Below are 25,598 nucleotides of genomic sequence, written 5' to 3'. Positions count from 1 at the left end.
TAACCCACCGAATACTCTCTGCTTTTTCTTTCACAAAGTTTTTATTATCTAAAATTGTGTGGTCCGTCCGTTTCGGTCCATTTCAATCGTAAATGGCCGTTCCAGTGACCTTCGCCCTGTCACTGGCACCTGCTTATCGTGCAGTGCGGTCTCGCCGCTTTCGTTCGCGTCCAACAAGTCGTTTGAACGGATATCTTTCCCCTTAATATTTTATTATTATTTTCTTTTACGTAACGATCTGCTGTTTTTTCTTTTAGGGGGGATCTTTGCTCATGTTCGTTTATGCGGCTCATCCTCGTATTTTTGTTTTTTAGTCCATTTTTTGTGTGTGAAAGAGATAAACATGGAAGGAAAACTTTGACACGCGCGGGAAAGAAAAGAAGAAGAAGAAGAAAAAAACACGAAGGGAATGCTGACACATCGTTAATGTCGTGGATCAAAACCGTCACACGCGTTTAGCGTTTATGGCGCGTTGAGCGTGTGCCTAAAAGTATTGGGTTCAGAAAATGAAAAGGGACAGTCCGGAAGGGATTTCCTCTCTCATTCCTTCGTGATGGTCGTTAAAAAAACAAAACCAATCTGCGGTTGCGGCAGCCACACGACGGTCGGTCCAAAGTGTGCGACCAAACACTTTCTAATATCGCTCGTAACATTATGATGAATCAAAATGTCCGAATAAAAATATAAAAAATATAATATATATCTATTTTTTATTTAAGGAAACAGATGGGATTTATATATTTTTATCGTCATCACCCAAAACAGCTGCAATAAAACATCACATTTTTCCAAGAAATTGTTGGATCTTTTCTCAGTCCATCCCCCCGTTTCTCTCACACTCACACACACACACACACACAAAAAAAAGAAGAAGATTATTTACATTGGATTCGCCGTCCATCTTTTTTTTTCTTTATGAATTAGTCGCGCCATGGACCATTTATTTTTTTATTTTATTTTCACGATGGTGGACGTCATTGAAACGCCGAACGTGTGACACGTGTAAAAATGAGAGCCGGCCGCATTCCTCCCGACAGCGCACACCGGTATCCTACACCCCGTTCGGTGCTGCTGTTTGGCATGACGTTACCCAATTCAGTTCTTTTTATAGCACGCATGCATCATGTCGACATGGGTGCTATTATTGCACCTTCCCATTTTTATTTGCCGTAGATTAAAGAAAGTTGCATTCATTTTATTTTGTTCCCTTCTTCTCAACCAGCAGAAAAAAATTTTTTTTTGGGGGTGGGGGGAGTGAGGGGTTGGGTTTAGCTTGTGACTTCTTGTCTATAGTGACATAGAGCGCATACCTGTGTGTTTAAAGAAAAAACGCAGGTGGGACACTCCACACGATGTCGTACCGCCTACAGTATACGTGTATGTGTGTGTGTGTGTGTAAGGAACCGGTTCCCCCATCTTTCAAAATCTCAACCCGTTTTCTCCCCGAAAAGAAACTTTCCGAACTGGATTTTTCACGCGTGCACGGTCTCACCGGCGTGCCAGTTTTTTTCTTTCTTTCTTTCTCATTCAATATGAGCTTAATCCGCTGGAATGGGCTGTCACTCCGTCTGCCATTTGAAAGACATGCTGGACACATTGTCGACCCTCTTTTTTTTTTTTCTTTTTCTTTTTCCCAACGTGTTCTATTGAAAACTGGGAGAAATTAAACAAATATTCACAAACAGAGTCAAGGAAAAAATTGAATAGAATGAATAGCGCCATTGTTAAAGGGCTAGTGCGAATCAAGTCCGTCTGTTTCAATTTCAATTCTATCACCAAAATTGGGAAAACTGTTTTAAGCAATTTAGTTTGTTTGATTTTTTGATTTTGATGATGTATGATTATGATATTTCCGAAGAGCGTCGAGTTGAGAATCTGTTGCGTCTGTTCTACCTTTTCAGCCGCTAACATAATCTACACATTGTAGCAACGGAAAGAGACAAAGCCCCATCACTAACTGACTTGGCTTTTAAGCTTTCTATTTTTCTTTTTTCTTTTCTCTTTTCATTTTTCTTTTTTTTTTTTCTTCTAGTGCTGATGGGTCTGCCGGTCTCCATTCGTGTCCATACTTTTATTTCTTTTATTTTTCTCAGACTCGATTTTTCATCCTTCACTTTTAGCTGCACAGACTTGAAAGATAGCAAGAGCAAGCCAAAATAAAAAAATAAAATAAAATTCTTTTTTTTTTTCCCTCCCGTCTATTCGCTGGCCGTTATTTCTTTTTTCGGGAAAAAAAACAACAAAACAAAAACAAACTTCGTTGGGTCCGTTTTGGATTTGACAGACGCCCAGCCGCTCTATTAGCTCCAGGCTGCGGATTACCAAAACTTGTCCGCTTCTTTTTCTTTTTAAACTTGCACTAAAAAAAAAGAAAACTAAACTTAAAATGAGGAAATATGTGTACGTGTTTGTTGTTTTTCATGTTGTATGGTGATAACACATAACGGCCCGTGGACCATAATGTTATTCGAGGAATACGGTCACGTCAGACGATCGGATAAAAAAAAAATAAAAAGAATGTCGACCAGGTAAAAAAAAAAAATGGGGAACAATGTGCTCTGGTGTAAAAATGCGTTTAAGCGATTGTTTCACATTTGACTGGATTAAAGGAGAACAACAACAAAAGAAAACGTTTGAAATCGCACGGCGACGTGACGAGTCCAAAAAAAAAAAATGCTAACAGTTCCGACACCCAGCTGTTCGGCAGAGGCCGCCTCTGAGGTCGACTATAACAAGAGGACTAACAAAACATCTCGTAGACCACCAAAGGTGGACCCCGCACTGTAACGACGCCCAGCAGACGAAGAAGAAATCGAGAGAGAGAGAATCATCAATATGATTTTTATCGAGATGTGTAGTGCAACCAAAATTTGTTACGCTCTTCAGCGCTTCGGCCCAAAACAAAACAAAAAAAGAGATTATAAATCAAATTATTTTTTTTTTCTCTTGGATAGAGGGGGGAAAAAGAAAGAATAAAATTATTGTTACGTCTGGCCACCAAAGTCACGTTCTTTTTCGAGTTTTTTTTTTTTTTTCGTGACGTGATTAATGAAGTAGTAGCAGTGATTACCATACCGATCTTTATCGCTCATTAGCTAAGCTGACACGGAACAAAGTCGCTTTAAAATCTTTTTCTTTCTGGGGACTGCCCAGGAGCGTTGGCACAACACCAGTTGTTTTGTCATCATCGGATTTTTTTATTTTCATTTATTTTTTTATTTTTAAAATTCTAATAGTTGATACCTGATGGCCTTCGGCCATGTGCGATAATTCATCTTCGAAAACGACAGACCCAACTGAGCAGCTAAAGAAAGATTACTGGCTGTCTTTTGGCCGATAAATATTGGCTCAGGTTGTTGGTCAGCTTAAAATTAAATATGCGCATAATTTCATTTTTTTTTTTTTTTCCTTCCTCTTATTTTTATTTTTTTTTCCCCCATCACCAAACGCTCTTCTGGACAGACGTGGCAGAAGCAGCGGCTTGTCTTATATGGCGAATGCACATCAAAACATCTTTTCGTGGCTCGCATCTGTTTAAAAAGAAAAGAAAAAAAAAGAAGATCGAAACAACTTGAACGAAGAAAGAAAAGATTTTTGTTTTTTTTTTTTTTTTTTCTTCTTTTCTTTTGCTGCTTGTTCTCCTTTCGGAAACAAGAAGATCAAGTGTGTGCATCTGCCATAATTTATACACACGTATTGACTAAGGATGAGGGAAAACCCACCTCCTTTTTGTGTGTGTGTGTGTTGGGGGAGGCGCCACGTTGAGCAGATTTTTATTTGTATGTATCGTGAACACACAAAAGATGCTGCAAGATGCCAAAAAAAAAAAAATAAATAAAATAAAAGCCGGGAATATTGGCCTGCATATGAGCGGGAAAGCTACGATCATATACCATAACTATATAGCCATATCGTTTTTTTTTTGTGTATGACTCACGCGTTCAGCGCTCGATCTACCCCGCGCATAAGTGTTGTCCCGATACCTATGCAAATAGAGAGATTTTTTTTATATATTTTTTTATATTGGGATTTTGCGGCAGAAGCAAAAAAATAAAATAAATTCCTTTTGTATGAGCGCAGACGTAGTGAAGAGATGAGAAACATTTCGATCCGAATCTTACTGGCCACTCCTTTCGTTTGTTCCGTTTTTTTTTTTTGACCGAGGCTCTTTGAAAAGGTTATTTTTTTGATTTTCTTATATATTTATGTTTGTGGCTGCGTTCGAATGGGGGAGGGTTCTCTAGACGCGGTCAATCGTGCAAGCCATAGATCTCGTGGCATGTTGTTGACTCTGAAGCGTTGGCATCTATAAAATATACATAAATGAATGTGTAAATAAATGCATTCGTATCTATAGGGCCCCGCTTTAGTGTCTAAATCAAAAGTCGTAAAGTAAAACCGGCATGCTTTCGGTCCTCTTCGGACATTTCTACTCTCACTTTTCAGTCGTACCAACTGAAGAAGAAGGAAAGAAGAAGAAAAAAAAATATCTATATTTATTTTATACTCACTATGCCGTCTGAGATATAGCTATACAAGATAGATAGCAATCGACACACATTTCCCCTCTATTTTATGTCCCTTTTATTGGTTCCTCTCCGTGACTGCCATTTCGACCACAACCGTATCGTAGGCCTTTCGTTTTTTTTTTTTTTTATTTAAATAATAATAATAATAATAATAGCCATTGGCTGTAGCCCCTCTTTGGATTAATGGATTCAAGTCGGTTACTTGTGTTTGTTTTCTTGAAAACACGATTCCCGCAGTGATTTGATGCGCTGTGTTCTACTCGATGGGTTTTCTTCCTCTTATTTTTGTTCACAACTTGAGTTTTTTTTTTCTCTTTTTCTTTCTGACATGCCATAAGAAGAAGAAGAAGAAAGACAATTTAAGAAAAAAATGTTGGGACGTACGAGAATAGGCGGTCAAACGATATAAAGACATCCATCTGCAGCATTTCTATCCCTTTATTTGGTCATTGTTGCTTGTTGTGCGTGAGTTTTTTGTGCGTCGTGTACTGCATGCCTTTTTGGACGCTATAGCGCGCGCGCACGGTGGGGCCAGAAGATGGAGAAGAGAGGTCAAATGTGAGAGAGAGGATTCCAATCGTTAGAAGAAGAAGAAAAAAAGGGAGGGTGGGGGGAAAAGAATGGAGAAACTAATAAAGAATGAGTGCTTTTAAAAAGGCTGTGTAACTGCTCTATGTTACACAAGTACGCGCACAACCAATGAGCCGAGAGTGTGTATGCCTACATGGCCAAGGTCTCGGAACGAAGAAGAAAAGGAGTGGAATGGCTGTCGTGTGCAACTCCCCCACAGCCATCGGAAGCTTTTAGCGTTCGTGGCGGTTCCATTTTCTTTTGATCAAAGAAGACGACGACGACCTATTCGATGGTTGTTAGAATGGCATCTAAAGAAAGGAGGCAAATGGGTGGGCAGCTACTTAACGATGACATAAGCTTGCAATCTGCGTGACAAGGTCTTTGCTTAGCCAAAAATTGTCTTGTGTAACAGTTACATCTGTGATGCGCAAAAAAGAAAGGGGAGCTTCTTTTTTTTTTTTACTCTTTATAATCTAAGAGTGCGAGATTTGTAACGGGCTCTAGTTGGAAACTTGGACACCTCGCTTGTCGTTGTTGGCTATCTCGACGGCCACTTGACGATAGATGAATAGGATTGTGATGTAAGACGGCTGTAGCCCGCAGATCCGGCCGGTTTCTGCCCGTCGTCGCGTCTTCAAGACCACGTCAAAATGAGATGGGGGTCGGCCAAAAAAAGAGGAGCCGTTTTCGATTCTTTTCTCCCCTCTTTTGAAGAGTCTTGAGTGGTTGTATTCAACACCCGTCAAAACCGCCAGTTCTACAACAGCATAGCCCCCTTTTTCTCTCTCTCTCTTTCTCTCTTTCCAACTCTTTTTCACGAAGGGAACGACAGCCAAGTGGCTGTTTCCCGACTTCAATTGCTCGGCGGCATTTTATTTTTTTTTTTTTTCAGTCGCAATGCCGCCATTGCAGACGGATCGTGTAATAACCAGCAAACATTTTCCTTTTTTTTTCTCTTTCGTTTAAATTACAACTCGTGTTTCGAACTTGTGCCCTCCGCTTAAAAATAAAATTTAAAAAACAAAACAAAAACAGCACAAACGAAACAACTGGCGACGTCAGAAAAGGTCAAAGACATCCTTGTTTGATTATTGATTACATGGGGTCAAGTCTGGCCGCGTTCATTTTGTTTTCTCTTGCAGTAAGCGAGACTTAAATCTCTTGGCAAGTTTTGGAAAAATGGCTGAAAGCTGGGCTCTCAGCAAGACATTTTCCCACTTGCATCCTGAAAAGAGTTTATAAGTAGAAGACGAGTATGCCGTTTATTTTTTATTTTCTAAAATAGGTGCAGTCTCCTTATTTAAGAAAAACATGGGAAAAAGACCGGTTGGCTTTGAAGTCTTGTCCAGCTGAGAGAGAGAGAGAGAAAGAAAAAGAAAAAGAGTTTATTTATATATTACTGGTATTTACAAGATGCCTAATCATTCGTGAATCGAATAGGGAGAAGAAGAAGAAGAATGATTCATGAACAAGAAACGGACATCAGCAAAGCTGGGAACCTCTTTTTTTTATTCTTTTTTTCTTTGAGAGATAGAAAGACAAACTGATGGCCAGCAAACACAAAGTCGTCTGGTACCACTAGCCATTTTCTTTATTGCCTAAAAAAGTGAAGCTTCAAATCTGTGTTTGTTGTTGTTGTTGGATGGCTGCATGTTGAATAAGCGCGTGTAACAACAACGGCAAATACACAACCAACCGTCGAGAGAAGAAAGAAAAATAATAAGAGAGACTTACGTGTTTTCTGGCACAAGAATAGGAGACTCTTTTGTTCTCCTCAATTCGATAGTTTGTTTTCGGAACGCACATTGGCGTACCCCGTTCTGACGCTATTTCATTCTATCAAGAGAAGAAGGAGAAGAAAAGAGATAAGGGATAGAAGAATAACAACAAGACACTACAAAGAACCACGTCGCTTCTATAATGTGCAGACTTGTTTCTTATCGCCACGTCATTGCCAATGCCAAATGCTTTGAAACTGCGGTTAGGTTCTTTTCTTTTTGATTTTTTTTTTTTTCTTTTCCCAATGCTCCTTTTTTGTAGCGATGCTGCGAGTCAACAGATTGTCACGAGCGAATCTTTTATTTATTGTATTCAAATAGATTCTTCTTGCTGTGTCTCTTTCTTTTTCCTCTTTGAAATATATTTATTATACGCGCTATTGTTTGCGACCGCGTACCCCAACATTGGCTATACATTCGTATCCATAAAAAAACAAAAAAACATAAGACATGATGGAGCGAGAAAGCCAATTGCATCCGTGTCTCCGCATTTATTTCCTTCTCTTTTTTCTCTGTCCATGTAGTACTTTATGTGGCAACTTGCAGTTACTGCCCGTCTTTTGAGTCATACCCTCCCGCAGTGCGGGATCGGTTCGTGACAACAACTATGTGGCCCTTCCAACCGAAACGGGATTACCGATATCCTGTTTGTATTTATGATTTGTCCATATGCTATTGACAGATGAATCGCCAATTTGATGGATGAAAACGTGCTTTGACAGATTGGCAAAAGCCTACCAATCGGATGTTTTATTCTTGTCGATGCAACTTAATCCGATTTGCATGATGTATTCGACAGCAATGATAGTTTTGTGTGGCGCTTTTGATGTAGAGACACGCTTGCAAGTTGGGCTCGTCTGCTGCTTAAAGCCTGTGACTGAGCGATTCACGCTAGAGATTCGACGTATATGGCCAATCAAAAAGACGGAAAAGTGAGGCGAGCAAGCCCCTCTTACTCCATCCATTTTGTTTCCTTTGTATACGCAGATGACAATCGTTGGGAACGCGTGACAGGTTTCTTTTCTTTTTTTTCTTGTCTCTTTTGTTTTGCTTCTCGTTTGACTGCGTTGGTCGTGAAGAAGTGGGCGGGATGATGACTGACAATGTCGCACGATGACGTTTCGTGACCTTTTTTTTTTTCAAGTTGATATTAGGGAAATAACAATTCTGGGAGGATGCATTGCGTCAAGGTGCAGCGCGTCGGGAATTTAAAACCCAAATGACAAACGGCTCATTGTCATCCATCATTCGATTCATATAGCCATTGTGTATAATCTCTTGGGTGCTGTTGTTTTTCCGTGCGGCCGTAAAGCAAACGCGACAACAGCAAAGTCCATAGAGGGCCATCTCATTAAGTATAATAAGACGCGTTAATTTTATTTTTATTTTATTTTTTAAAGGGGAACCTACCGATTTAAAGTCGGCCCAAAAATACATCACGAAATGATGTAGAGGCCGTGACGCAAGACTCGTGTGGGTTGTGAAGAGCATTCAAATTTGTGGGGGAGGACATATTTTTTTTTTTTTTTTCACTCTGTGTGATATTTCCAAATGAATTTATGACCGTTTCTGGAATTCTCTATTTCGTCTGGTTTTTTTCTTTTACTTCGTTGCAAGGGGTTTGGATTCCCCCAGATTCCCAACGGCGTCTACAACACTTTTGTTGTGTGTCGTCAACTCGAAACCTTCTTCTCTCGTCCTATATATATATGAGTTGAGAAATGGGGTCTATCGGGTCCACATGGAAATGGACACACACACAAAAAAGAAGTATCCGTTTGTTGAGTTATGACCAAACTTTGGAGAAGGGGAAAACGCGCTGGCAGAGTCTGGGTTACCATAAGTTGGTCCCCATCACACGTAGCTCTTTCAATAAATATTTCCCTTTTTTTTCTGTTGTTGGATTCTAACGTTGCGGGTACAGACGGGGTCAAGTCCGTCAAGAGTGTCGATAAAGCCATCAAGATATTTTTAGTCCCGTATTGTCTTCTCCTTGTTTAAAGGTGAAGCAAACAAGAATCGTGTCTGTAGAGGGGGGAGAATAAAAAATAAAAGAGAAGTCAAAGGACTTGGAACTAAGCGGGAGCTGTCCGTTTCTCTTTCTCACCTCTACTATCCTAACCCCCTCAAGACTTCATATCCATTCACGTTCAAGTAGACGAAACAACTGGGGGGGAGGCATGGGGCTGCGCAACTCCAGCACCGTTTTTGTTGTTGCGCCTTTTCTTCTTTCAATGTAAGACGTTGAGTAATGGCTGCAAGCTGTGCATGGCGAGGGCTGAATTCTGCCGCTCTTCTTCTTTTTTTTTACCTGACACAACAGCAGCTTCATTCTCCTTATTTTTTTTTTCTTTTTCTTTTTATTTCTTTATTTTCTCTTCGGCTTCCCATCACCGACGCTATTTTTTTCCTCCCAAATATATCCCTCTATATCAATGAGTGCTGAGAGGGGGAGGGGGGCAAAGAGCGTCTTGTTTTCAACCGACGTGCTGGAAAAAAAAGAAAAAGAAAGAAGCGCGTGCGTGCGCTCCGAATGTCGGGAATATATACGTCGCCGTTCGGCATTTCTTTCTTTTCTCTTCACTTAAAAAAAAAAATCTTGTCTGCAAACCGCATTGGATAACACACAGAGTTTAGTTATCGCTCAACAGTTGGAAATGTTGTAACTGACGAAAGGAAAGGAAAAAGCCCCCCCCCCTTTTTTTTTTTTTTTTTGAGAGAGAGATAGAGAAAAGACATTGATTTTCAAAAAATATCCTATTGTCTTTTTCAATTTTGACTTGTCCCGCGTGACTTTTAAAAGTTTTTTTTTTTCTGTTTTGTTTTTCCTCTCATAGTGCCAAACTAATTACTACGGTACTTGTGTAATAATAGGTCTAAATTTGGATACCTTTATTTTCTTCGTTTATTTATATATTTTTTTAATGAGCGTTCAACATCGCTTGAGCGTGCGAACTTCTCGGAATACACCGCCGAACGAGTTTTTTTTTTTTCTAGTTTGGCAGGTCTTTTTCTTTCCCCCTGTTGCGTGCATTGTAAATAATGATTGGTGTACACAGTAAATCACGGCCTTTTTGTGTGTCGGTGTAGTCTTATTTTTTTTTCTTTAATGACGTGTCATTATTCTCGCGTTTAAAACAAACATACACATTTAAATCGCTCAAAGTTCCAGAACCGACCCAGTTCGCTACGTTGTCTGCCTTCAAACACGCCCCGAAAAGAAAAAGTCTTTTGTTTTTCTTGTTATTCTTGAAACATTTTTTCTTTCTCTCTCTTTTTTTTTTTTTTTTTAAATATTTTGTTTACTATTGTTCTTTTTTTTTCCCTGACTGTTGTATATACCTGATGTTTAGGTTACCATCAGAAAGAGAGGGAGAGAGAAAAAAAAAATCTTTGTAATATGCGCGTTTTGTGAGAGGCTCACCTGTCAGAACGTGCTGCCCCAAACTCATTACGCAGCAGCAGTAGTTTCATATATGCAGGAGGCTGACATAGCGAGCCACTGGGAAGTTTCAACGGCCTTTCGCTATTAGGGGTAGCTTATAGTGTCCATTAAAGGGGTGACGCTTGCTCCCGTAGGTTCCTCGTTAAATATCCCAAAGCGTTTCTAGCCCCTTTTGTGCGTGTGTGCGTGTGCTGTCGATTATGTCCCTCCCCTTTGATTGAAGTGAAACAAAAATCGTCGACCGGAACTCGTGAAATGTTTCGCTAACGAGCCGATATTTGTTGTGCAGTCGGGCAGTTATGCGTCATTGACATTGGAGCGAAACGAACGTCAACACTCGACAGTCAGCCGCGCGTTTGTGTCGTGGGGTCCGGTGCAAACGAAAGCGGTCGAATTCACTTCCTGTCAAGTGTTTCCTGCGAAAAATAAAACGACGACATTTTTTTCTTTTCTTTCAATGACTAGTCAATTTACAAACTTAAAGAAAAACGTTATGAAAGTAAAATTATTCTTGATTTTCTTTTCATGTTCTATTGAATAGTTTTGTTATTACCAAATTATTGAAATTCGGGCTTTTGATCTGTCGCATTTCCCCTACTTGCTTTTGCCACTTAAATAGGCACCAGCAATAACGACGATGCAAAATTCTTTTATTACTTGACTGTCCCATTCTCAGGCCATCGACGGCCATCAAAAATCGGCTATTTTGCATAATTCATTGGCTTGTTTTTCACGCGTCCCGTTTTGTTTGGTGTTTGACGTTTGCGTCCCACGCGATCGGCATCTCACAACGGCACACGACAAACGACACGACACACACACACACAAAACAACAAAAAGAATGAATGAAAAATAAAAATAAACCATTGAATAAGGGAGAAGAAAACAAAGTAATAAGGATCTGTCCGTTTTCTCTTTGTTGGGCTGGGCTTTTAGTTTCATGTTTTTATTTTTATGCCTTGCCCTGTTTGTAGCACCCACTCTCTCAAGTCTGTCACTCGAGTCGTCGTTCTCCCCCCCTCTGGTCTTTCCACTTTTTAAAGGGCCTTCACGTTGAATGATAAATGGGAAAGAGATTTTCAAGCTATCGTCGAATTGGGGAAAAATAGGAAGAAACAAAAAGAGTTAAATGCTTTGTGTGTATAGGCTTTCAGAAATTCTACGCTGTCGGCTACATCAAAAAAAAAAAAAAAACGAAACACACACACACACACACACAGGAAAATGCGCTGATTATGCATTAAGATTCGTGCACGACACGCACGGGCCCGGACTCGAAACGTGACAGTCCCCACCCCCCTCTCTAGAGAATGGATCAATTTCATAACGATCTTGTGCACTTTTCAACTGTTGTATAATTAATGGAATCGTTTATTTTTGTTTTGTTTTTCTTCGATACTCCACTTTCATTTTTGTTCTCCACGTTTTGATTTTGTCCATTCACATTGTTCGATTCGAAAAAGGATTGAATTCCAATCGCCAGCTTTTAAGCGCAACCATCTGAATTGTCTTATTATTTTTTGTGTGGGGGGGTAGACTGTGACGCGAGTGTGGTGACAAAAACCTGAACAGCGATAATCATCAGAAGGAATCCGCCTAACTCTCGCTCTTGTCGTGTTAGCAGTTGAATTCCTATACCACATCTGTCACTCTTGTGTCTCTGTCTAGTAGATGAAATGGAACTCCTAAATAAATAGCAATAGCTGGTGATCGAAAAAGACTGGATGTGTAACTTCGAAGAGGAAGGAAACGGACGCATTGCGATTGACGTGAATACGCGCGGCTAAAAGGGAAATGCAAACAGATGCTTAGCCGAAACAAGTGAGAGATGGATTGAAAAATATATACGTACATATACAAGAGGACAGCGATGAGAGCTTAACTGTTATGTAGTTTGTTGTTGAGTTGGATTGTTCTAAAGGGATTGGTTGGTCGGTCACGCATCTTTGCACGCTACTAGATGTCGGGGTGGTGGTGTATGTAGACGGATAGAGACGATTGTGACGTAAACTAGCAGCTGCAGAAAAGAAATCGAATTCGAAATAAAGAAGAAGATGTTTGCGTTAATGGAATTAAGAAATCAAATCAGTTGGCATGAAACCGCTCCTGACAGACAGGGGGACATGACAGGCCGTAGCTTCCTCTACACGCATTGACACAAGGGGGCGGAAAACGCTGTGTCAAAACAGTTCCAAATCATTTTTGATTTTAACAGGACACATCAATACGAGTACACCGAAAACAAAGTAAACGCCAGCATTTGTTTTCTTATCTCTTTTTCTAAATAAATAAATAAAAACGCTTTATTTTTAATTTGAGGGGGCCCCCCTTAATTTGAATTTCTTGTTAAAAACGAAAAATATCCAAGGCCAGTTACGCGATGCAGACGAGCGACTGGTTTGGCCGTGCACACATATCCGCCTATAGCACACAGTGCTCATCTTGTTAGCTTTTCTTCTGTTTCTATTTACCTCTAGTCTCGTTCCGTTTTCTCTCGCACTCTCTTTGCTCTTTCTTCATCACGTTAAGTGGCCACTTATCAAAGAGCTTTTGCTGCTGCTGCCCTCTGTCGTGTGCTGCTCTCCGGAGAAGCGTCCTTCGTTTTCTCGACGCTACGGAGACAGACAAGTTACACAATAACCTATCACGCTTGTATAGAATGTCTTTTAAATGTGTTGGAATGTCAAGAAGGAAAACGAAAATCAATTCAAACTTTCTCCTTTTTTAGTGTTGTACTCGATCTTGGACTTGAGGTAGAAATGACAAAAAGAAGGTGGCCAGGAGGGGAGCAACAAAACAAACAAAAGAGAAAAAAAAAAAAGGGAAAGAATTAAAATCAATAGGAAGTAAATTTATGACAAATGAATATGTGATGAGATTGCTGCTCTCTCCTTTTGCTCCGTGTTGGTGGGTCGAATATGGATGTTGGCATATTTTTTCGTTGTACACGTTTGTGGAACCCATCAGTGCCAACCTGCATCCAAGACCTTGGTTAAGTTATGATGGCCAATCGGCCGTTGTGGGGTGTGTGTTTCGTGCGTGTTTAAAGCACACTAAGTTTCCCAACTCACATTCGTCTTCTTTTATTTCTCTCACTTTACATTCCCCCCCCATTTTTCGTTTTTATCGTTTATTCTCTCTTAGATTTTATTTTTTTTTTCACGTTGTCGTTGCTGTACTTGTACTTTGCTGCACGTTTTCTTTTTCTTTCAAAAAATAATAAATAAAAGACGAGTGGTATTAAGCCTACTACACGTCATAATGGAAGGAAGGATGAAAAGACGAAAAAAACAAAATGTATGTGAAAGTCTGGCTTGGTATCACTTGTTGGCATCTGGCATTGTCTCGATCGTGTCTTTTTTTTTTTTTTATTCTTCTCCCTTTTAGTTGTGTACTCTTTTTTTTTTTTTTCCCGAAAGAAATCAGAGGCAAACATCTTCACTTGATTCTTCCTCCATGTGTGTGGTTGCGGGAGGGGGGAGAGTACCGGAGTTCGTTTTGACATATCATCAAAATAATAATAATACCAATAGGAAAAGAAAAAAGGGGGGGGGGGATTGCGGATGCTTTCACGAGAATGAGAGATAGGCATCGCATTCATGTATTCCAACCTTGGGAACTTAGAAATAAACAACAACAACAACAAAATGTTGGGGAAAAAAAGAATCAAAATTGAAAGCCAGGTTTGTTATTTTGCAAGCCGGTACTGGACAGCTTCCAACTCAGCGAATGGTCTGATGATGAGGTCAACATCGACTGTGGAAAAAAAAAAGAAAGAAAAGAGACGGAAACAAAAAGAAAAATTGAAAGGCAGAAAAAATAAATTTAAGGAAGGAGCGCCATGGAGCGCAACCGACGCTGCCGCCATCACCGCCGGCACATCACAACTGCGGACTGCCGCCGCTGCGCATATTTAAATTGACGATGTCGTCGTCTCGCATTGAAAGAAATCAAAGTGACTCAGCAAGCGGGTAAAGAAGAGAATTTTAAAAAAAATAAATAAATAAATAAATACGAACGAGTCAAACAAAAAGGAGACTAGCGTGTTGTATAGTGCGTCTGCTTCTTCGTGTGCCCAGTGTCTAGTACCTCTCCATATCCATCTGGAAAAGAAAAGACTCCCTTTCGCTTGACAGTCCTTCTTTGAATTTCGTCTCTGACGTATCTACACAAGAGGAGGACAAAAGCAGAAAATAAGAGGATACGTCGGCGTGTGAAATGTCATTACGCCTAATTCGGCATCTCTTTGCGTGAACTTGTCCCGCTCTGACAAGGCAAAACTCTTGCCGTCCTTTTTATTTTATTTTGCCAAGAACACGAGTCGTGCAAGGAGCAACGAAATGGGATTTGTCCCCGCTGCCGATGGCCAGCGACTCTGAATTGCTTATCCCGCAACTGGTGGTAAATAGTGGCAGTAAAAAGCCATAAATCTTTGTTGAAAGAAGAAAGAAAGTGTTGCACACGTTTGACCAAACACCTCGGCTAAAAAGATATCCGATCCATCGTGTCGACATTCCACACACACACACACACACACACATTTTCACGTATAGATTTGGATAAAAAGACACGCGCACGCGGGTACCCAAACACAAGATGAACTACTGGCATTTGTTTTGTATTTCAGCTATGGCGATAACCATCTGCCCATACTAGCCATTGAATAATCCATCACAACATTGTGAGGATTGTTGTCTCTCCCCTCGCTATTCACATCTCTCCCCCTCTCACTGCCGAGGGGTTGCGTTTTCCCCCAAGTTCTGTGGTGGGCCTTTTTTCCGTCTCTCTGACCTGGTGTTTGCCACTTAATTAGCTCTTCTTGACTGCGAGATGGATGAGTTGCCTGCCACACATTCGTCTCCTTCTGAAATAAAAAGAAAAAAAAAGTCGGAGTCTATCGCATCCGGGTTTCCCTCTCTTCACCTCGTGCACATCTGCTTGATCATCTGATTAACGATGGTCACTGATTTGATGACAAGCTGCCCAATCCCGCGCAATCCTCCCAATATTCCCCTTGTCATGTTCCCTTTTTTTCCAACTGTTTCGCTGATGAATTGCATTGCCTGTGTAAGCTGTCCAGTTCGTCATTCCAATCCGGATCGATGGTCATCATTCCCCAGCTGTTTGCACGCTCGGCTTACTGTTTACTCGTATAAGAGATTGGGAGACACAGATATCAAATACGAACCTTGTTTTGATGGTTGTCCCGGTATTACGCACCGATGATCATCATCATCCTCCATCTTTTCTTTTTTTTTTGAAGCCCAACAGGGCGAATAGGATCCAAAGCCTGATGAAGTGAAGAAACGAATATTAATAGCTTCCTATTTTTGTTATTGCCAAACTTTTTTTTTTTTTCTTTCTTTCTTTCTTTGCGGATGTTTAGTGCGTAGACGGGAAATAGGGGTCATACGCGGGAAGGGGGGGGCAAACGTGCCATACCCATTTATCGCAAACCAGCGTATCAGTAAGGAAAAAGAACAACAACAAAGAAGGGAAGCTTGTTTGGGATATTTGACTTCTAAAGCTTTAACCCCATCGCCAGCCAGTTGGTTTGATTCATTTTTGGGGTTTTTTTCTTTTTTCTTTTTACATTACCACAAATCCCGATTGGTAAACACACACACACACACACACACACACGGCGACGTGTTGTAGCGATCGCGGCCGGGAAATGAATGTTTTGCTGTGCATCATGAATTATTCATAGATTTAGTGCCAACACCCCTGAAGGTTATCCTCCCTAGCTTATAGCTTGGAATTTGTTTTGTTTTTTCTCTTTCTCTCTCTCTCTCTCGGTATAGTTATAAACAAAGCTCTCAACACGACGAAAACCCTAAAACCTATAAGTAAAAGAAAAAGAAAAAAAAATATAGAAGAAGCTTCTCATTTGAAATAACAATTACAAACGATAGAGAAATTAAGCCTGGCGGGTGATTTTCGACCGCCCTTGTATTATTAAACATTTATGTACGCAGCAGCAAGTAGTAGATTACAACACGTAGAGAGAGATGCTCTTTTCCTCGTTAGAGGCGTGTGTGTGCAACTGCCACGTAAATGAGTAAATTAAAACTGGCCGAGCGTTTGTTTCTTGAATGGGGGCTTTTGCCACCGTGATTGTGCTCCACTCTCTCTTTCAGGGCGTTCATGAACGATCGGACGAGATACGACCACTCTTCGCCTTCGTCATTTAATAGCATAGCAGTTGGTTGAACCAAAAAAAAAGTTTTCTTGAAAGCTGCAAAGTTATTCTACATTTTCGTTGGTCATTTCTCACTTTTTTCTTCCCCCCTTGCGCCTGTTTAGGATGTCGACATTTTTGTTTTTTCCGGGAAAAAACAAAACATTTTTGTATATTTTGTCTGGTTTGTAACGTATTACACAAGCGACTCTGCCTTTCTCGTAGATTTGATATGTAATATGTATAAGATCAGCCCCAAACGGGTCGAATGTGTTTTGTTTGCATAAGAATTAACCGTGGCGTCTGCTGTAGTACATGGCGAGTTGGAGACGTTAAAGAAAACGAAAATAGAAAGAAAGACGAGAAGAATAAGATAAGAAAACATACAAGCAACGAGGAAAAAAAAACAAAACAAAACATAACAAAATAAAAAAATGAATATATTGGCCTTTCATACCACCACCTCACAGACTCTTGTCTCTTTAATAACTTGGGTCTAGTTTGAGTGGGTGTGGAATGGAGCATTCATCTCGGTGGCAGCGATGACCATCGCGTTTCAACATTCTTCTTATTTCCTATCTCTTTTTTTTTTCCTTTCCGAGGCTTGTGTGTGTGTGGATCTAATTTCAATTGAAAATATTATCTCTCGAGGCCACTTCGAGGATTCCATTCAAAATCAAATCTAAACCACACACACACACACACAAAAAAGAAAAGAAATCCTTGTGGCATTTAAACTGAACCAATCTCGTCAGCTCGTCTACCGAATAGATTCCATCGAAAATTGGGTCCCAGGTGGCTTTTCTTTATTTGGATTTGATTTGTTTATTTTTATTCCTTTTTTTTGCATAAATTATACGGTGAACAATGGCTTATTCAACAGTGCGGAAGCATTCACTGATTTGTTGTGTTCATCTAATCGTTTTATCATCCGTGTTTTGTTTAATTGTATCTTGAACGTGTTTTTTTGTTTTGTTTTGTTTGTTTATTCCTTCAAAAAAACAAAAGACGATTGGCTGCGATGGAATCGTGGGATCGGAGAAACGACCGGACGCCTGCGGAGTGTGCGGCGGCAGCAATTCCACCTGTCAGATAGTGTCGGGCATCTTCACGGAGCCGCAATTGCCACCCGGTTACAATTTGGTGGCCCAGCTGCCCAAAGGCGCTTGCCACGTCAACATCACGGAATTCAAACCGAGTCGCAACTACCTAGGTACCAACCACTTTGCATATTATTTCAAAAAAAAAAATTTTTCGCCGCTCCCGACTCTGTGTGTAGAGCAACTTGTTGATGGGCGTCGAAGCTTTAAAATAATAATAATAATAATCAAAAAAATAAAATCGAAAAATAGGGAAAAGCGCCATCATCGTATGATCATCGTTGACACTCTGCTATTCTTCGCATCATCATCGTGACTTTGAATTGCCGTTGCGTGTGGGGCTGTTGCGCGAGACAAGACGTTGATTTAGACGCGCTCTCTTTTGTCGCTCTTCAAATAAGCTACTCACGCGGGAATAGCAATGGGAAAAAAGGGGGGAGGATTTTTGATTTTCAAACGTCATGACGCGTCGAGTTGAAAATCTCACCAAGCGACAACGGTGTATACGTTCAATTTTTTTTTTGATTTTATTTTTTTCTTCTTTTCATTGACGTGACGTGCGGGAACGTGTGTCGCCACGTCACGCGGCAGATGTTCTTGCGCTGTCCCGACGCGCTTCCAAAGATGTCGGCGGCGTTCAGCAGAGGCTTGTCGGCTCTCGTTTCTCCTATCTTCGTTTCTCACTCGCTTCTCTGTTAACAGCGAAAAGACAAAAACATTCATCGAGAACACAGCAGCGATATAAACGACTGATGGCCATAGCACATACAATAGAACACACAAGCGCGTCGACTTAGAAAGCGAGTTTTATTGCATTCACATTCGAATTTTATTTTATTTGTTTTTTCGATTCATTAATGGGACATAACCGCCGACATATCATGGCCGTCTGGTGAGAGTTTGGGGGGAGGTTTAAGATGAAGATTCAGTTTCTTTCTACACGCCCTCACACATAGTCACAGATTTATTATTTTTTTTTATAGACCGCCATTTTGAATCGAGTTGTGACTGTACAGCTTTTTTTTTTTCTTTGTATCATCTTTTTCTGTGCTTTGTACGCCGACGTTGTGATGTGTCTTTTGTTGGACGCGGGACAGGACAGCCAGGTTCATTGTATTGCTTACGAGAACTAACTATCGCTGTGTGTAGGTTTGATAGTCTTGTATTCAGAGGAACAAGAATTTTATGTTTCATCCGATTCCAGCAGCGACCACAAGGTTTACCGCCGTCCGTTTCGAACGTGTCCCCGTGATTCTGCAATATTTCTCTTTTTTCTTATTTTATTTCTTCCATTGGAATCTTATCTTTCGTTTATCTTCTATTTTCATCTTTTTCTTTTCCCCTTTTTTTTAATTGATGACCGATTTCGTGGTGGTTTCAAGCGCTTGCTAGAGAAGACTAGCGATCGCAGCGGGTTGTCAACTTTAAAGGGCATAAAAGAAGCGATGCAATCTATAGAAAACAACGAAAGAGAGAATAATAAAAAAAGAAAACGATTGGGAAAGCAAAATATTTTTCAACTGTTCTGTCGTTAATCAATGGCTATTGGTTGAGAGCTCAGTCCATTAGTAATGATTTTCGCTTTAGTATTTCAAAAAATCATCATCATCGCAAACGAAGTCTGTCGTCATTGAGGACCCTATTGTATTGATTTGAGGCCGATTGGCTGCATCGGCAACCATCCGAATAAAATTCTTACAATAACATATTCTAGCGCAATGTTGTAACAACGACGGACGACGAATATGTTAGCTGGAAATGTGGTGCGTCATCCCCCTTTGCGCGCTCCTTTTCCATTTGAATTTTCCCACCTGTTTTTCCCCTTGTCGACGTGCGCCTCTCCATGATACGTCCTTTTCGATAATGCCTTGACCGCTATTCACTTGGTCCCGACCTCTTCATTATTATTACCGGCCGTCACGAACGAATGGCCATTCTTTCGTCTTCATTGTCGGTGATGTTTTTTTAGCTCTAGTATGTTTACGAGGGGAAAGAAGAGAAAACAAAAAAGAGCTCATTCCGATTGTAGAAGGCCATCGTGTTTGCATATTCGTTCATTCGTAATGTAACGCACGGCGTGTTGGGAAAGATTGGCGACTCGTAACGAAACATTGGCCCATGTAAGGTGATACGCAGCCATTACGGTAATCGCTGGCAGGGATCTATATAGAAGTAGAGAATTGTTAGCTGGGCGGTTCTCGCGTGAAGCTTCGGCACCAACTAAAAATAAAAATTAGCATCGACCTCACAACGAGCTCACGCCGAAGTTGGGGTCACCGACTCCAATAGATTGGCTTTCACTTTGATCGGGGCAATCCAATAAAATATGGCTTTTTCTGCCAAGACCTTTTTTATAAAGCGTCCGTGCCATTCAAATTGGGCAAACGCATGAAACATAGACAACCTATTAAACATGAACTGTTGAACAGAGGAAGAACGACCCCACATTTGTGTAACGCACACGAATCGCTAGCATGTCTGAGAGCAATGGCGGTTCCTTATACAAACTATTTAAATGGGCATAGGCGATTCGGAAGATACATATGCAACGAGTGCGTACGTGTTACACAATCGTTTGGATTGCAATCTGATCCTGGCGTGAAAAAACAAAACAAACAAGAGACGTTCATCTTGGCTGTTTGAAGATCGTTAGACGCGCGCATTGAACGACGTGGACGGTGCGTTCCATCTCGTCTTGCTTCGATGGCGATTTGAAAACACGGTCGACATTGTTGAATCCTTTTTCATGTCTTTTATTTTCGGTTGCATGGTTTTTAGAATGCCGTGCAATCATGTGACGAGCCTTTCGAGATTATTGTTGCTACTGCTAGTCGTAGATGTGTATAGGGTTTTCTTTCTTTTAAGTGTCTAACACGAGATAGGTATCAGACAACGGGCCAGCCAATGAACAACACAAAAAGACGAGAGCCATTCCAAATGAAATAAACCAAGAACGAATTTCGTAGTCTTGTCGTTGGTTGTTCACATATCCTACGGCGTCGGAGGTGTCCGATTACATTACAACGTCCCAGCCCATAAATCAATGAGTCTCGCGCAAGGTGAAGAGAAAAGCGAAACACATCAGATAACGGGAAAACAATTTAGGGAACAATAAAAAATCTATATAAAAAAAAAAAAAAAACTGTGATCCTTTTCTTTTTTTTCTCTGTTTGTGAGTCATCGTATATTAGTTTATTATTTACATTTTTTTTTTGTTCTCGCCACTTAAATCCATACCTGACTGATTGTATGTAGAATGACGAGAGATTGGCCTCGTCGCTTTTTTTCGGGTCATCGGCCCACGGTTTGCTCGATGAATTGGAATGGCCAACTCAATTCTCATTTGCTTGGCGTTTCGTTCTCGTTCGCCTCCCGCACAGATAATCCCATCACGTGGCTTATAATATGAACCCTATCCGCACATCATCACGCGGCAAAATAATTTTTTTTTTTTTCCTTCTTATAACCGAGACAAATATCATTATGAATGCATAGATATTATAAATTGGCAATCTAAAAACTTACCATTATTTTTTTTTGTGTGTGTCTTTCCTTATTCAGCTCTGAGGCGTTCAGATGGTACATTCGTCTTTAATGGTAATTGGGCCATCAACTGGTCGGGCGAGTATCAAGCGGCCGGCACCACGTTCGCCTACCGGCGACAAGATACAACTACTCCCGAGCTCATAACCACATTAGGACCTTTGACTGAGCCTATTGATATCATGGTACAATTTTCAAATTTGTCCATCCGAAAAATTGGGGAAAAAAAAAAAAAAATGAAAGACGACAATTATTTAATTTTCCTATTGATTAAAACAGGTGATTTACCAGCAAATTAATCCTGGTATCAAATACGAGTATATGCTACCTTTGGGTGTGGCCAACAGCAATCTCGTGCCACGCCCTAGTAACCCACCAACACCTACTGCACCGGCCACGTCTTTCGGCCAAAGCGATTTATTGAACAGTGGTCCGGCAGTGCCATCAGCTAATGTCCCAGCCGGCCGATATCAATTAGACGGAACGTCCGGCTCGCCTATTTCACCTGGTGGCACGAACTTTTTTGGCGCTAACCCACCGCCGCCACCACCGCCGCCGCGCAGTCTCGGCTCCGAGGGCGGATTATTTCAAACGATTCAACAAGGTTCTTCTGTCGGATTAGGTGGAATCCATCAACAAGTTCCAGCATCCGGATCATCGAATTATCCGGCCAGCAGTGGAAACTACCCCGCTTCCCTCAGTTCCAGCGGCAGTTTGGCCACGTTGGGCATCGCTGTGCCCTCCAACTTTGACGGTTCTTCTTCCGCGCCGTCTGATCCCGCCAACACCAATCAACCTTCTGCATCCAGCGGAGACGGTAGAAGTGATACGGTTGTCCAAGCACCTGCTGTCCTGCCTAACAAAGAAACGGCCCGATCACCACATCATGGTATTTCCCCCTCCCCCTTTTTTTTTTTGAATTTTATTTTGAATTTTCTAAAAAAAATTTGTGTTTTCTCCGAACTTGTCAGGTTTTCAAAACCGTTCTTTTTACAGCCTATAACGTATATAAAAGTTGATGGAATCACCGATGTGTTGTGCCATAGCTTCTGCGTGATGTTTGTTCACGGTCGTTATTTATTTATTATTATTTTTTTATTTATTTTTTTTTCATGGGGTATCCAGTGTCGTGCTATTTTAGATTGGAGAGGGTGGGAAAAAGAGGTGAAAAAAAAAAGGGCGAGTCGTAAACGGATTTTTAATGGGTTGTAGTCCCAACGGTTGTTTGGGGTTTTTTTCTTTCTTTCTTCGGCCGAGTCTTAAAAAAAAAAATAAATTCCTCAGCGAAGCGACTTTGATTCAGAGACGTTTCAATTGAAAACTGAGAAGAATAGAAAGAAAAAAAATAATATGTTGCTCCTTAAAAAGCTCTCAAGTATTTGCTGCTGGTCGTTTACTTCAATCTAGAAACGCTTAAAGAGACACACGCAAATGATTTAACATTTATTTTATTTTATTTTTCTTGTTGTTATTCTCGGCTTCTTAGGTGGCCGGACGTCGAATAAAAGACGCCAGCACGGACACAGAATTCACAACAAGCAGGGCGGAGTAAGAACGGCTGGAACAAGTTCATCCGCGCCGGGCGAGCAAGGCAAACTCGGCTCGCCGGAGCTGCAGGCGATCGATCCCAACGTTGCGACGCCTCCACCTCATCGCCGCGGCCCCCGTCGTCATCCCAACGGCAAAGGCTTTGTATGGAAACAAATTGGCTTCTCCGAATGTTCCAAAACGTGTGGAGGAGGTAAATCAAAAAACAAACAAACAAAAAAACAAAACATCAAACACATTTTTAAAAAAAAGATGCACGTTAAACAGCAGCGTCGTACATTTCGCTTTGACGATCGTGAATTGTTTGTACTGTAATGGCATTCTCTAATGGAAATCGTTTTGTACGACTATTTTCAATGATATTTGGCAGGTGTGCAACAAGCGCTGATTGTGTGCGTCAGAGACAGAGATCAAGTGCCTGTGGCCGATCATCGTTGCAAAGAGGAAGACAGACCACCGTCGGAGACTGTCCGATGCGGCCCCAAACCTTGTCCAGCCGAGTGAGTATTATATAACCTTTAGCTTTTGAGTAGCTGGTTTAAGCGGTCAGTAATCAAATATACAATTCAATATTCTCGGAAAAATGATGGAACGGTTGCACCTTCTGTTTGAATTCCAATCCGACATTTTCTATGTAACTGTGACAGCAGCTTTTGAAGTGTTAGTCTTGTACGTGTGATATTAAAATATGTATATATATGAGACGCTGTCGCCTTATATGGTGTCCTTGTCTTGTTCCTTCTACGACCTCGGCTTTTTTTTCCCGCGTCGAACGGAATTTGTTTGTTGGGTTTTTGGTGATGAAGGTTGTGTGACATTTTCTTCTTTTTTTTTTGGCAGTTGGGTCCTGGGAGAATGGACTCCGTGTACGGTGACGTGTGGCGATGGAATCCAGACACGCGATCTGACTTGCAAGCAAGAGATATCTGCCACGTTGACGATGAGAGTCAACGAGGCCGCTTGCCTCGGCGCCGCCCCCTCGGTGCCCAGGGTGCGCAATTGCAACCTGGGCCATTGCGCCAAATGGCACACCTCCGATTGGGGGAAAGTAAGAAGAAATGAAAATTTACATGTTTCTATTTCAAACTGCATTATCGTACGCGAGACTTGTCTCCTATCGTGATTGATAACTGGCCAACACGTGAATTGAATGCTTTTGCCTTGTCGTCATCTCACCTCGCTCTTTGCTTTTTTCTTTCTATGAAGTGCTCGACGAGTTGCGGCAAAGGAATGAGGCACAGGCGCGTCTATTGCCAAGGATTTGACGGACGTGATGTCGGCGAATCCGATTGCCCGGCTGCCGAAAGGCCTTCGAGCAGCGATATTTGCGACATGGGCTCCTGTTCGGCCAACACCTGGTTCTTTACAGAGTGGTCTGGTCAAGTACGTCGTTTTAATTAATTATTATTTTTTTTTAAATCTTTTTTCACGAGAATCACCTGCGATTTCCCAATTGCGCAAGAGTCTCTGCATTTTCAACTTGAATTATTGCTTTGTCGGTCGATTTGCAGTGCTCGGAAGAATGCGGCACTGGCATTCAAACGCGCAAAGCTCACTGTTCCAGCAACAGTGAAATGGATTGCGATGTTAGCAAGAAGCCCGATACGTCCCGAACGTGCGTTTCAGCAAAAGATTGCAGCGGGAAGTGGTTTGCTGGACCTTGGTCTCAGGTATTTTTTTTTTCTTTCTTTTTTTTTTAAATTTAAGTTTTATAAATTCTTTTTGCTGGCGCTGCTGCTTCGTCCATTATTGTGGACGTGTGTTGGGAAGAAGCCAAAACAAAAAATAAATAATAATGACAATAAAAAAGAAAGGAGAAGCCTAAAAAGACGAAAATGGCCTTTACCTTATTCGTCGTCGTTTATTTATTTATTTATATATTTTTTTCTATTTCCCAATATTATTCCAGTGTTCAGCAACGTGCGATGAAGGAACTCAAACTCGAGAGGTCATCTGTCTGACTTTTATGAGAGGTCAATATCGCGTCGGACTCGATATGCAATGCCCGGCTCGCGATAAACCCAATAACACAACCCCATGCAACTTGGGCAAATGTCTTCCGCAGTGGTATACGACCGACTGGTCCGAGGTATGAGGCAAATTCCTTTTTTTTTTTTTTTTTTTTTTTTTTTTTTTTTTAGATATTGGTCATCAATACATTGTATAACTGGTTGTGTGTCATTCGTTTAATGGTTACCGATAGAGCTGTCGGAAACATGTAACCCTTTGAAACCGGAATGCTTTTCTTAAATTTCCGTTGTCTCTTGTTTGTCATTTTATTTATTATTTATTTATTTTTTTTTTTTTTTTTTTCCTTTTTCGATTAGTGTTCGGCTACGTGTGGAACTGGAGCTCAGCGCAGGGAAGTTAAATGCTTGGACTCGAATCAGATGCCATCACAAGACTGCAAAGAAGAAGATAGACCTTTGCTTCGACAGGCTTGCAATGTCCGAACAACTTGCAACGAAGGTATGTGATTTGAAACTCGTTTCCCCCGTTTCGAGGTATTTGTCGTTACAAGGAATTGAGCTATTCATGCCATTACTTTAATGCGTGTTTTGTTTACTTTTTTCTTTTTCTTTTTTTTTAATTTCCTTTTTAGTGCCAGGCAATGATGACAGCACGATGGAGGCACAGGACACACCGGTCATTAGTGTAGAAAGTAACCGCAATAACGAAACTGAAATTCCTGAACCGGTGAAACCGAGGAAAGCCGCCAAACTTCCCAAATCCAGCAGCACAAGGATTGCCGATAGTACCGTAACAAACGTGGTGACCGTAGCTCCGGCTAATGGCGGCGAAGGAGTCACGCCAGAAGCCGGTGCATCAGCATCGGGTAAAATGCCAGGTTTCTTTAAATTATTTATTTATTTATTTTTTTAACTTTTTCTAGTTTTGTTG

The 25,598-nt window shown here is 41.0% G+C and overlaps 1 protein-coding gene across 5 annotated transcripts in view; it reads left to right on the top strand.

The window, feature by feature from the left end:
• LOC116917761 (thrombospondin type-1 domain-containing protein 4) overlaps nucleotides 1-25,598 on the top strand; it is a 61,569-nt gene that overhangs the window by 34,352 nt on the left and 1,619 nt on the right. For all 5 annotated transcript variants that reach the window (XM_045170376.1, XM_045170377.1, XM_045170381.1 and 2 more), the window contains 11 exons: nucleotides 17,515-17,719; nucleotides 21,168-21,334; nucleotides 21,429-22,038; nucleotides 22,636-22,890; nucleotides 23,068-23,197; nucleotides 23,538-23,745; nucleotides 23,904-24,080; nucleotides 24,209-24,367; nucleotides 24,607-24,786; nucleotides 25,025-25,166; nucleotides 25,300-25,533. In XM_045170376.1, the coding sequence (XP_045026311.1) occupies nucleotides 17,515-17,719; nucleotides 21,168-21,334; nucleotides 21,429-22,038; nucleotides 22,636-22,890; nucleotides 23,068-23,197; nucleotides 23,538-23,745; nucleotides 23,904-24,080; nucleotides 24,209-24,367; nucleotides 24,607-24,786; nucleotides 25,025-25,166; nucleotides 25,300-25,533 (2,467 nt within the window). The remainder of the gene's footprint in view (nucleotides 1-17,514; nucleotides 17,720-21,167; nucleotides 21,335-21,428; nucleotides 22,039-22,635; nucleotides 22,891-23,067; nucleotides 23,198-23,537; nucleotides 23,746-23,903; nucleotides 24,081-24,208; nucleotides 24,368-24,606; nucleotides 24,787-25,024; nucleotides 25,167-25,299; nucleotides 25,534-25,598) is intronic.

Source organism: Daphnia magna, linkage group LG2 (genome assembly GCF_020631705.1).
Source record: "Daphnia magna isolate NIES linkage group LG2, ASM2063170v1.1, whole genome shotgun sequence".
Classification (NCBI taxonomy): Eukaryota; Metazoa; Arthropoda; class Branchiopoda; order Diplostraca; family Daphniidae; genus Daphnia; species Daphnia magna.
Note: the sequence above shows the minus strand (reverse complement) of the source record. Positions and strands in the feature narration are given on the sequence as shown.